Here is a 12566-nt window from a genome sequence, read left to right as displayed (position 1 = left end):
ACTGAGAGATTATGAACTCTCAAAGTTTTTACTTAAAAAAAAAAAAAAAAAGCCTGAATAAAACTATGGCTTGGTTTTCATTCTCTGCTCTATTCCTGGAATAATGTAAGCATGGTATTACACTTATTACCACCTCGGCTGTGAAGCATGGGGAAATAGACAAGTAATAGTTTCATTATGTTTTGGTTTTTTTCCTCAGAAAAAATGGTATAAACTGGGCACTGCAGGTTGTTATCTGCATAATTTCCATTGAGAATTCCGTGGGGAAGCTAGTGGGGAAGCTGTGACCAGGGACTAATTAGTACCTAACTTCTGCCACACACAGAAGTGGCAGGGGCTTAGAAGAAACAAAGCCAGAGCATATGACCTGTTCTGCAGTAAGCTGCCGACAAAGCAGGAAATGAAAACCCATTGATTACTGAACTATGAAATAATAGCAAATATTTCAGACTGCAGATGACGTTTCACTTCTATTACACATGGTCCCATAAGCAACATAGATTTTTAAGTGGCTGTGTATTAAAAATACATTCACCTTTTCCTGTGGATACTATCAGGGAGAACTGTTGAATAACATTTTTAGCCATTATACCAGAGCTTTAGATAGGTTAAAGTAAAATGCAAGGAATGCTTTAATTACTGTTTTCAGAAGGAAGGAAACATATCACGGAATAAGTTCTCCTTTTGGCGTCAAAGCTGGAGTGCAGATGCCAAGCAGAAACGTAACATATACAAAATGACCTGCATTTTTTGGATCTCTATGAAAACACGTTTGATGTATTTTAACTGCATTCTTGCCCGAGAAGAAGTAGAAGATCTCCTTCACACAGATCTCTTCTAGGGTTAACAACAGTAAAGCATGAGCACTGCCATGGGATGATTTACAGACATCATCAGAACCGTGACTTCATTTATTGAACTGAGACAGTTGTCCATCATAACAGACATCCAAATGCTGACTTTGCTCTGATGATATATTTATGACATTATAAACTCCTTTTTTAGGACTAACATCTCAGCAGCTGAGATGGCTTGGGCAAAAGCACTATTGTTCTACTCCTGCTGTAATAACAATAACACCATCACCACCACCACCACCACCACTACGAGTGAATCAAAAAAACAAGTTTAGTTGTAATGAAAAAGATGTTTTTCTACATCAAAAAATGTAGAAGTTACTCTCTAATAGTAACGAAAACATTACATTTAATACTATAAAAAGTTTTAAACAATCTCATGCAGAAAAAGTCCTGTCAAAATAAACAGATGTGATTTGAAGAATGCCAAGCTGAATAAAAGTCTTCCAATGAAATGTCTTGCAACTGACAACACAAATCCAAGATGAGTAACAACAACGCATACATTTCTAACCTATACATTGCCTACGCAATCAAATACACTACATGTTTCTTTAGCAATTACAGCTGGTTTTGCTTCAGCTTTGAAATGATGAGTTGATTACAGTTCTAACATTTTCAAATCCACTCTTTCCAATGAGGTGTCACAGTTACATTTTCGAAAACATTCAACATTTGACTTTTTTTTCTGACAGTTGTTTATATTTAATGGCTTAATTACAAGAAAATGTTTCTGAATTTTGTGTACTTCATGCTGTGATGCTCAGTAAATCTAAGCTTGAATTCTACTGAAAGATAAATTGTATTTCCAGAATGTTTCAAAATCATGATAACTGTACTTACTGTTTGGTATCACACATAAGACAAAATTATGGTAAAAATAGCCAGTTATGCAAAGACAATTGCAAACAGTAGATGCTTATTCACTTAAATGTTGTGTAACCACTGCAGAAGTAGATTGCTTAGAAGCTAATGACAGCATTGAGATACTAACAAAATAATCATGTCAGGTATATGTCAGACTTAAGGCAGGTATAGGCAGCTGTTAAGTTCATTGTGCCTGTGCTCTGAACTGGTAGCATACAAGTTAGCTCTGGTGTAAAAGTTATATATTCACAGCAGTACAGCACCATGTCTGACCTGATAGTAGCGCCAGACATAGTTTATGACTAAGTTTAGGTAACAAAGTTGCATGTAATTGTTAATGATATCTGCCAATTTACCGTTCCAAATCACGACAATCCACTATCAGAAAAAAGGAAGCAGTATTGGATTTTTGCTATATATCTTCATATTCTGTGTTCTGATTCATCTGTTACTAATGCCCCCTCACCACTACTACTCAATAAAAATTATAACTCTTTATATTTACTAAGAGCCATCAAGCAGCAGGCAATTCCAACAGCAGCTGGGGTTTTTGGAGTTAGCAATGAATGGAAAAGGATGCTTCATTCTTTGGGCTTCTTTCCACGTAGGTGGAGACAAGAGACATGCCAAGCAAAGGGTCACAAGTTGATAAGCATGACGTCCTGTTCTGAAACCAGCAGGAGAGATGGATATGTGGTCTCGGTTTACCTCCTTTCCACTTTTTCCAGTATAGGCAAGACAAAAGAAGGATTCTTGTGAAGCAAAACCAAAGTATCCTGTCCTCTTCCTTTTCTTCTAATTACAATTCTCCTTCCTATATGCTGATGCCTTATTGAGGGCCTACAAATCTCTTGCATCCCACCCATCCATTCCTTCCTATTTGCCTCCCTGTCAAGAAAAATCCCACTACCTCTTGCCTATGGCTACATTCGCGTTCTGTCTCCCACAAAAAATGAAAGATTTTACTAGGATGTGCTGCCCACCTTATGCTTAGCCCTGTTCCTCGCAGGTTGCCATGCAGCACAGTGTAGATTAAATGCCTTGGATTTAATTGTCCTGAGGGAAGTGGCTCTGATTACAAATTCCGCTTTCAGTCATCTTCTTTTGTAGTATTCCTCACTCCACTTGGTGCCTTCTGGTTTCTCCCTCAATCCTGCAGAAGACTGTGGAGATGGTGCCATACCGTTGCTCTACAACTCTTCCACTGTTCTGTTGTCTTCAAGGTATGGAGAGATTCTTTTTCCCAGTGTCTCAGCAAGGCTCCAGCTGTTCCCTTACTTCTAAAATGGTTTAAATGGACCTGCTTTCCCTGTGAACGTGATTTCTCCCTGCAGAGCCCTAAACCTCTGTGCATATGCTGAATACCTATCAGCATACTCCTGTGTACAGTTAGGTAGGTATACACACACACATGTACAGACATATACACAAGCTGCTTCTATTTCTCCTCAACCCATGGTAAGAAAAGGCTCTATTTCTATGGTTGCAGCTCTATTTCTTGCAAGCTGTTTTTTGGATGATTTTAACACGATATAGCCAGGTGTCCCCTAGAAAACCTCATGACAGGAATATCATTGTATACCAAGCAGAAATTGAACTAAGTCAACATAAAAAAAAACCAGAAGAAGGTAGAGTACAGGATCAGAGAAAAACACCTTTGGGTATTTTTTTTACTTACTCTTCGGTATTACTTGCAACACCACCAGATGCAACATTTTCACTTATAAAATGGGATTTTCAAACTGATTGTGTTACTTAATTTTTCTGGAAATTCGGTATTGTAGGCAAAACTAGGGAAATTTACTTCCAAAATTGGCCACAAGCCATGTATTTGTTTGTACCTGAATACTGAGTATAATGTAATTTGGTACTTAAATTGCTGCCTAACCACAAGCCAAAGCCTTGAACAAACAGTCCTTTTATCTGTGTAACTTGAATGGGAAAGGTACCCATAGGTTGGGATGAAGTTTGAGAGTTATGATTTCTTTTGAAGACACTGCAAAATCACTGAAATCAGTGAAGTCTTCATCAAACTCACAAAACCTCAGCAATTTTCTATCACATTACTTTAAACTCTACAAAATTGCTGCTCTTAATTATATCAACATGTTTACTAAATCAACATGGTCTATGTTTACTAAACTACACCTACTAAACATGGTCTATTTTTATTTTTCATCTAAAAAAGGATGTATCCTATGTATTTTTTACTTATTGAGATTCTTTAACACAAACTGTACACAGCAGTAATTTCTTACATCCATTACCAAAACTGCCACGTTTGCTTTTCACACATAGGTCAGAAAACCTATCTGTACTAGAATACTTTAGACATTTTTGAGAAAAAAAAAAAAATCCTAATAACTCAGTTGCAGGTATATGCTGCTCACAGATGAACTCTTTATCAAGTTTTAACTTTTGAAACAGGATAAACACTGTCTTTACCTACACGAGACAGAAAAAAACATCTAATGCAAAATATGAACAGGAAAGTAGAAACAGATGATGCTGTGAAGAAGAAACAAAAGGCACAGTACAATAATGTTATGTCTGTTCAGATCAGACACTGCAACTATCCAGAACCTTTTCTTTCATTATTGAAGCACTCTAATGCTTTACTTAACAACATTTTAGGTATTTTCTCTGACAACATCACTTACCATCACATTTTTGAGTTGCCTCATTCTGTTTGTGACCAGCTGGACACTTGCACTCGTAGGAACCTACTGTATTAATGCAGTTTCCTCCTTGGCAGACTCCAGGGATAGCCTGGCATTCATCAACATCTACAAAAACAAAAAAGAAGGATTACTTGACATAAGATACAAAATTTTATCATGCCTTTTGCTGATAGATGGAGAGCTCTGAAACTGTTCTTAAAAAGAACGACAGCAAACCCCAGCATATTTCTCCACTTCAGCACCAACATAAGATATGGCAATAACAGCAGTAACATGACACAGACCTTCATGTGTCTTGTATTCAACTCCATATAACCTCAAAATGTATTATGTGTATTGACTTATGACTTACATAACTTTAAATATTTAAGAAGTGTACTTAAGTCAAATCTGTACAAGTTACTGTTGGTATCCCATGCCCTCAGATTGTTCCTTATACATGGCCATTAAAAAATGCAGATTCTTATTTTGAATCTTTACCTGTACATATGGACTACTCTCCTGTCCACCTTAACTAGATATGATAATTCTTGCAGGATATTCTTCCTGGACAGAAATCAAACTACTCAAGTCAACAGAAAATAGGTGCTATTCAACCAGGGTAAGTTGTATAGCACATGATCTGCATAACTTTATTTACTGAAGTAATAAGTACAACTAGAATTTCATAGATTCCTTTAGGCTGGACTGTCAATGTTAAATGAATGCTCTCAGAAAATATATTGGCATTTTCACTTTACATTTTACTTTCTGTAACTTCCTGTTGTAGTTTATTATGTGCTATTTCCAGTTCAAATTGTGTTGGGTCTTTTGCTCCCCACTTACTTTTGTTTATACATAAAACATCCTGTATTTCTGCAGGCTTTTATACAAAACTATCACATGACTCAATGTGTAAGTGCAAAGGGGCAGTTAAACTAATACCAAGGCTCATAGAGGCCTCTAAGAAATAACCAGGGCTAAAGTAGACTGAAATTCTTTGTACACAAGGAAAGGAAGAACAGGCTCTAGACTAGTGCATGATGTACATATTATATGTGGGTATTTAGCTTCTCAAGTAGCTCTTTTTAAAAGTTCAGTTAATCTATATCTATCAGAGAGTTCAGAATTAAACAACCATCCTAATTCCTTCACAAAAAAATTTCACATGCGTCCAAATGTTCACAGAGGAGAAAACGCTTAGAAGTTTTGTTCCAAAACCTGCAGAAGTTCTTCTGTGAGATTTCAGGTAATATTTCTTGTCGAACAGTCTGCCCTTTCACAGAAGAGGCAAAAATCACCTGATTTTCTTAGTTCTCCACACTGTGAAATAGAAATAAAGGACAGTGTTCATTGCTGGTTGTAGAAAAGGGAGCCACATAGCTTCCAAAGAGTTTCTTCTGTGCAGAGGCCAATTTCATACTATTTACTCTTCTTGGATTACAATTAAATTGGAATTAAATTATAAAGTTAAAGCAATACACTGCCTATTTTAAAAAACAACAATTTTATTTCACTCCTTACTCCATTATGATGAAAATACCTATTTAAGATTACTATATTTTTAAAGCATTCAGGAAAAGTATTTTTCATCTTTTTTCCCTAGATTGTTCTTGTGCCAGATAAACAAAGAATTTTAACCATTACCCTATTTTCCACTTTCAGTCAGTTTTCCTGTTAGCTTTCATGCATTATTAAAGGAAGCAGCTGGTAAACTTTATTTAAGGTGCAGAAGAAAACATCTCCTTCCTCTTCACATTCATGTTCGTTTTTTTCCCCTCTACCTTTTCGCTTCCACAACCAGCTCTTTACCACTATGAATGTAAAGAACAGCAAGCCACAGCTGGGGTAGGACAAACATACTAATAATACAATATACAGTACTCCTTTTCAGGAGGACATTCATTATCTCAAAGCCCTTACAAGACACTGAAATTCCACCTGAGTTTGTGCATTATAGTAATTCCTCAGTTTTTGTCAGTCCTGGTGTTTGTGCTGTAGATGAAACCTATGATATGTGCCTTGGCCATTCACCTTTTTTTTTCCATTAAGCAGGTATAATTGCTCACAGTCAAGGAAGAAGGCATTTTTCTTTTTTTTTTTTTTTTTTAATCACTGGACTTCGTTTTAAGTACATTTGCTGGAGAAATTTGCATTTCGTTCCTGAATCTATGCTGATTTAGTCAGCACAGTACCATGTCCAAATGCAACAGCTAGATTGTAAATGGATTAAATCAGAGGCATAAACCCTCTGCAAGCATTTTTCTTCCAAATAACTCATGTTTGGTGCAATCTAGTTTACCTGGAAAGGAAACTTTTAATCTCTGAAGTATTTTAAGAAATTTGGACATGATTTAGCAACATCTAGACAGAAGATGAGTTTCATCATATTCACACTGACACCACCCAGTAGCTCCCTTCTGAGTAAAACTAACATGGTGTTTGTCTTTTGACCCTTGGGCCTCAAAATGCATTCATCACACACGGTATGCCTGTGCCTTGTGTCATTTATTAATGCTTATTTAAATTAAGCAAACTATGTCAGCAGATCAGTGGTTGTCAAGTAATAGTAAATTAATGGCAGTAGTAGCAGGAAATTAATACTTTCCAGAAACAGAAAAAGTATCACTGAAGACTTGAAGTGAACAAAATTTTAAGGTCTATTGATCCCATTCATTACTTTCCATTCCAATCCTGTTGTTTTAAAATGACAAATAAATGTTAAGCTCTGCTTAAGTCTGAAAAGCTGATCCCAATTATGCAACACAGTGCAGTGCTTGCCCAGTGAGGAAAATACAAATGGTATCATTATGAATCACACGCACTATCTTGCTTTTCTGTACTAATATCAGTCATGATTTGTGAGTGCTTATATGTTAACTATTCTCAGTCATATTTAAATGTAAAGAGAATAAGCATATTCAACTTCAATGTTAGCTTAAAAGCATATAGGCATTACAAGCCTGATGCTTTTTTTGGGCAGTATCACCTTTTGATGAAAACTCAAGTTTGTTTTAATGTATCATCACTGTTTTGGAATTGAGAAAAGGCAGAAAGGACAAAAGCACTTTCTTAAAATGGCATATTTTATAAATTACTTCCTAAATGCTATTTTAAGATATATTTTTTCTGAAAATACAACAAATTTGAAATTAAGCATATTTTTATTTACTTTTTTAGATCTTTGACAGTCAGGCTAAATGACACAGGAGTTTTAGCATTATCAATCATCCATTTACTCACGCTTTTAAACCCCAATCACATTAACACTAAATAAACTTTTTGCCATAAACAGAAAATTAGATTAATAACTCTTTAGATACAGTTCTGTATGGAGAGGTTCAATATGCTACAGATTAGGTGGAATGTTCCCATGTGTTCATAGGCTCGATAACATCTGGCAAGTGAAAAAAGGTTCTTTGCTTTTGCAGAGTTTTCCCTGCAAAATGGCTGCAGGATTTGCACAGCTAACTTTAAACATGTACCTTTGAAAACATAGTCAAATTCAGCTTCCCTTTCTGAGTGGAGTGTTTCTCAAAAAAAACCTCTGAAGAAACAAAAGGCTCAGGAAAAATAAATCCTCTCAGATTTTATAAACAGATTTTGCAGAATGTACTTGTTATTTATTATGGTAGTAATAATGATTATGCAAATACAAATTTTCTCTTGAATTCTATCTTTAATACATATAGGGAGTTTCTTTGCAATGGATTTGGCATGTGACGTTACATAAAAAGTAAACTGGTCGTCAATACAATTGAAAACTGTTGGTTCTGCCTCTGCAGCCTAGGTAACAGAAATACTACAAATACAAACATACAACAGAAATAATACTAAGCTTCTTTTTTCCCCAGTTTCAATACTTATTTTCATGACAGTAGGATGGGATCCTAGATGACACTGTTAATATTGTCAGTAAACCAGACACATTAATTCTGAACACTAGGTGATCTAAAAATTATCATCAATCACTATTCATTGTGAATATGAACCTTCTTCCGTCTTCTCTCTTCTGTCCAGTCCACGTCAGTGCCCTCAATATTCAGTACAGTATATTCCTACTATAGAACAGGTATTCTGGGATATCATATCCTGTAATGGCTGTGTATACTTAACCATGTCAGCAATGGTAGCAGGAAGAAGAACCTTCATATTTTCAAAAGCAATTCAGCCAGGACTGTTTTTCTCTCTTTAGTGCAAAACAGTAACTGTCTGAAGGAAAAGCATGTAGCTGAGAAACAGACTGTTGAGGAATGCAGGGAGGAACTGCGAAAACATCCAAGACAGGATTTGTGCCATTATGCTATTCCTAAGGCCATGTAGCAATGGCAATAAAGTACTTCCAAGTGGAACGTTTAAGTTCCTCCTGCCTGAATTCTTGGGAAGAGAGATATCTGAACAGCTACAGTTCCTGTTTAAGCAATGACTGAATAGATACTGTTGGGAAAAAAAACCCCATCAAACCAATCAATTAGAATTTTGATTGGTTTTGCTTCTCTAATTTTTTTGAAGTTGTTCATCGTAATAATGAAATAACAATACTACCATAATGTTCTATACAAGCACATTACTCAGAGAACATAATTAATCCTGAAAAGGTGATAAAGAGTTATTTAAGATACACTAAGGTTGCAACATGCACACCCTGTGAAGAGTTAGGAGCACGTTCATACTCAATAGTTAAGTCTTGTCACACTCTAACATCTAATGCATATTGAAATTATGACCTATTTTCCAATAGTAAGGCTTGCAATTTCTACTCATTTCGACCTGTTCATATCAACTCCCAAACTAGGCTATCTGCTGGTGTAAGCATTCGCTTCAAAAACGTCAAGCATACAGACTATGGACTGAGCGAGTCTGGTCTAATTGATAGGACAAAGATACAGCCTTACTGAATACTAAGGGGTTTTGTGTTCCTTTCATAGAAGTCTCTGTAAATCTGCCATCAGCAGAAAGAAAAGCATTGCAAAGCATTAGCCAGATCTCTGCATTTGTTTATAAAACCCTCAGAGAAAATATTTAATGCCAGTTTCATCTGACCTCTCTCTTTCATGAAATTGAGGCCTCCGTAGATAGGAGTTATCACACTTGGAGAAAAAAATGTTTCCTGAACTGCTAATACTCCTCTCTTGTTAAAATTTTTGTAGCACCCCCCTCAAGAGCTCCATTTTGACCCCTTTATTTTCTTCTTCACAGTTTACCTCTGTGCAGTCATAGCCACTATCATAATTGCAGGTTCTGAATATGCACAACTCACAGATCTACCACTCCTCACTCCTTCTATTTGGATTAAACTCTCCATTCACCATTCCATGCAAGGACGAGTTTGACACAGGAATATTAAGAGTCAATGATATCTCCTTGCAGTATTGCAGTGTAGTAGCAAGTACCTCAGCCCCAATTTGTCTGTTCAGCATACCCCTTGGCTCCCTCCTAACCCAGGGAGGGGTTTTTTGACCCTCCTGTGAGCAACACTGCTGTATCGCTTTTTTCTAAGATCTTCATACCTAGTTGCAGTGAAATCCTGCAGCTTATTTCTACAGACTATGTACTCCAATATGGAGCTTGGAAAGGTAAACAGTGACTCCACAGTGTCAACAGCTACATCCAGTCCCTTCCACCAGTCAAGTAATCTGATAATTCAGGGCAGAGTAGACAATATGCTATCAACCTGAAAACACCACAGAATTTAGGTCAGGAAGAATTACCAGTATTCAGAGCTTAAATGGGACTGTCTTGCCTGTTGGGAGTAAAAGCAATGATTTTGTGGAACAAAGAAATTCTTCATATCTTCTTTTCCACACAGAAAATCTAACTTTTCTTCATCTGGTGGTGCCTATCACCTTGTAACATGATGTTAACTCCTGCCGACATAAATACTGTCAGATCTTCCTATATAATAGTAATATGCCAAAAATGATGGCTGTTTAAACTTCCTTTATTCATCCATCACACAAAGTAGGCTACCACATTGCTTCTATGCTTCCCAGTGGAATTTAGCAATTATGTTAACTGTGTAACTTAAAAATATTTGCCATGCAGAATAAACTGGCAGAAAAAGCAGTATTGTGGGCACGGGTGCTAAAGAGCTCTACTTATCTTTCACGTAATTTAAATGAAGCCCCAGAAGCTATGCCAGGATCAGTTTGGCAGACAAGTTTTAAGAATTCATTATATCTGGCCAACATCTTCATCATACAAAGGAGTTTGACTTGGACATTGTAACCAACATGCATGTCTTCAGAAGGCAGCTTCTGTTTCTGACATTGTTATGAAAAGAATGTCTAAAACATACTAATCACTTCAAGATGAACATTAAAGCATAAGCTGTTATAGGCAGACAGAGTCCTATTTCTGACATCTAAGGAAAAGTGCAATCAAGTTTTCTCCTTAGTACAATTTGGATGCTTTAAGCAGCGTAAGCATAGAAAAACACAAAAGCAAATATTTGAAATAAAGAAAAATGAAGGGACTTATTATTGCTTAAAACTTATCTAAGTATTTAAAATAAAATAGATGCATTTGATAATGCTGTGACAAGTTCCACAGAAGTCAATTTGAGCTAATAGCTTCAGTTGTAGTTTCAGGTCAACCATACCACTGTGTGAATGAAAACTGAAGGAAAAATCCAAAAAGATGTTTCATCAAGTTTTAATTTCTATGAATTAAAAATACTACATCATCTTGATTTTTATCTCATTTTTCAACTCAAGTTCATAGAGGACTCTTACCAAGAACTATTATGGAGGAGACCTTAAGTAGAAATCCAGCCTAATATCTGACTTTATTAGATTTGTGCTATTTTAAGCCACTGAACTATGATGCAATGGAGGGGAAAGCAGCACTAAGAATAATGCTGCAATACATGGGGCTGAATAGGAGACTGAAAGAGAAGGAACAGGGAAATACAAGTGAGAAAAGGAGGACATTACCTAGCCTCTTTTGAAGCAGTAAGAGTAACTTCTCTGAAATCTTTTACAACATCCTGAGCAACAGAAGCTGCCTGAATCAGAATGTTTTTCACAGAATCACAGACTGGTTGAGGTTAGAAGGGATCTCTGGAAGTCACCTGGTCCCACCACCCTGCTCCAGCCAGGACACCTACAGCAGGTTGCCAAGGATCATGTCCAGATGCATTTGAATGTCTCCAAGGATGGGGACTCCACAACCTCTCTGGGCAATCTGTGCCAGTGCTCGGCCACCCTCACGGTAAGAAAGTATTTCCTGATGTTGAGGAGGATTTTCCTGTGTTTCAGATTGCGCCCATTGCCTCTTATCTTGTCACTAGGTACTACTTAGTGTCCAGCTCTGTCCTCTTTGCACCTGCCCCTCAGGCATTTTTATATACTGATGAGATCCACCCTTGAGCTTTCTCTTCTCCAGGCTGAAGAGTCCCAGCTCACTCAGCCTTTCCTCAGAGGAAAGAAGCTTCAGTCCCTTCATCATCTTCATGGCCCTTCATTGGGACTCTCCAGTAGTTCCATCTCTCTTGTTCTGGAGATGCCAAGAACTCAATACAGCACTCCCAAGTGTGGCCTCACCAGTGCTGAGGAGACATGAAGGATCACCACCCTCGACCTGCTGGCAATAGTCCCTCTTCCACAGCCCAGGATACCATTAGCTTTCTTTGCTGCAGGGGCATAGGGCTGGCTTTTTTTCAACTCGGTGTCCATCAGGACCCCAGGTCCTTTTCTGCAACACTGCTTTCAAGATCATCAGCACCCAGCAAGAACTGGGCTGTTCTTCCTCAGGTGCACAACTTTGCACTTCCCCTTGTTGAACTTCATGAACTTCCTGTGAGCCCATTTCTCCAGCTTGTCAAGGTCCCTCTGGATCGCAGCATGACCCTCTGGGCTATCAGCCATTCCTCCCAGTTTGGTGTCATCTGCAAACTTGCTGAGGGTAAGCTCTGCCCCATCATCCAGCTCATTAATGAAGATGCTGAACGGGACTAGCACTGTAACCCAGGGATTTGTACTGGGTTTCCAACTGGCTTTGCACTGTTGACCGCCACACCCTGGGCCCGGCCATGCAGCCAGCTTTCCAGCCACCTCACCGTCTGCTTATCCAGCCTGCATACCAACATTTTAGGGGAAACAGCACCAAAGCCCTTCTTCTGACTTACCTAAAGGAAATTCTTGCTAACGCATACATACACACAATCAAATCCTGCTGCTGT

General features: G+C 37.6%; 1 protein-coding gene across 1 annotated transcript in view; it reads right to left on the bottom strand.

Moving 5' to 3' along the window:
• The window catches only part of FBN2 (fibrillin 2), a gene marked incomplete at both ends in the record, with an annotated part of 177172 nt that overhangs the window by 120006 nt on the left and 44600 nt on the right, over nt 1-12566 (bottom strand). The window contains one exon of the mRNA XM_082013613.1: nt 4385-4510. Within this exon, the coding sequence (XP_081869739.1) occupies nt 4385-4510 (126 nt within the window). The remainder of the gene's footprint in view (nt 1-4384; nt 4511-12566) is intronic.

Source organism: Phaethon aethereus, assembly GCF_964289735.1.
Source record: "Phaethon aethereus genome assembly, chromosome: Z".
Lineage (NCBI taxonomy): Eukaryota > Metazoa > Chordata > Aves > Phaethontiformes > Phaethontidae > Phaethon > Phaethon aethereus.
The sequence above is the reverse complement of the archived record's forward strand: the minus strand, read 5'-3'. Positions and strand labels throughout refer to the sequence as shown.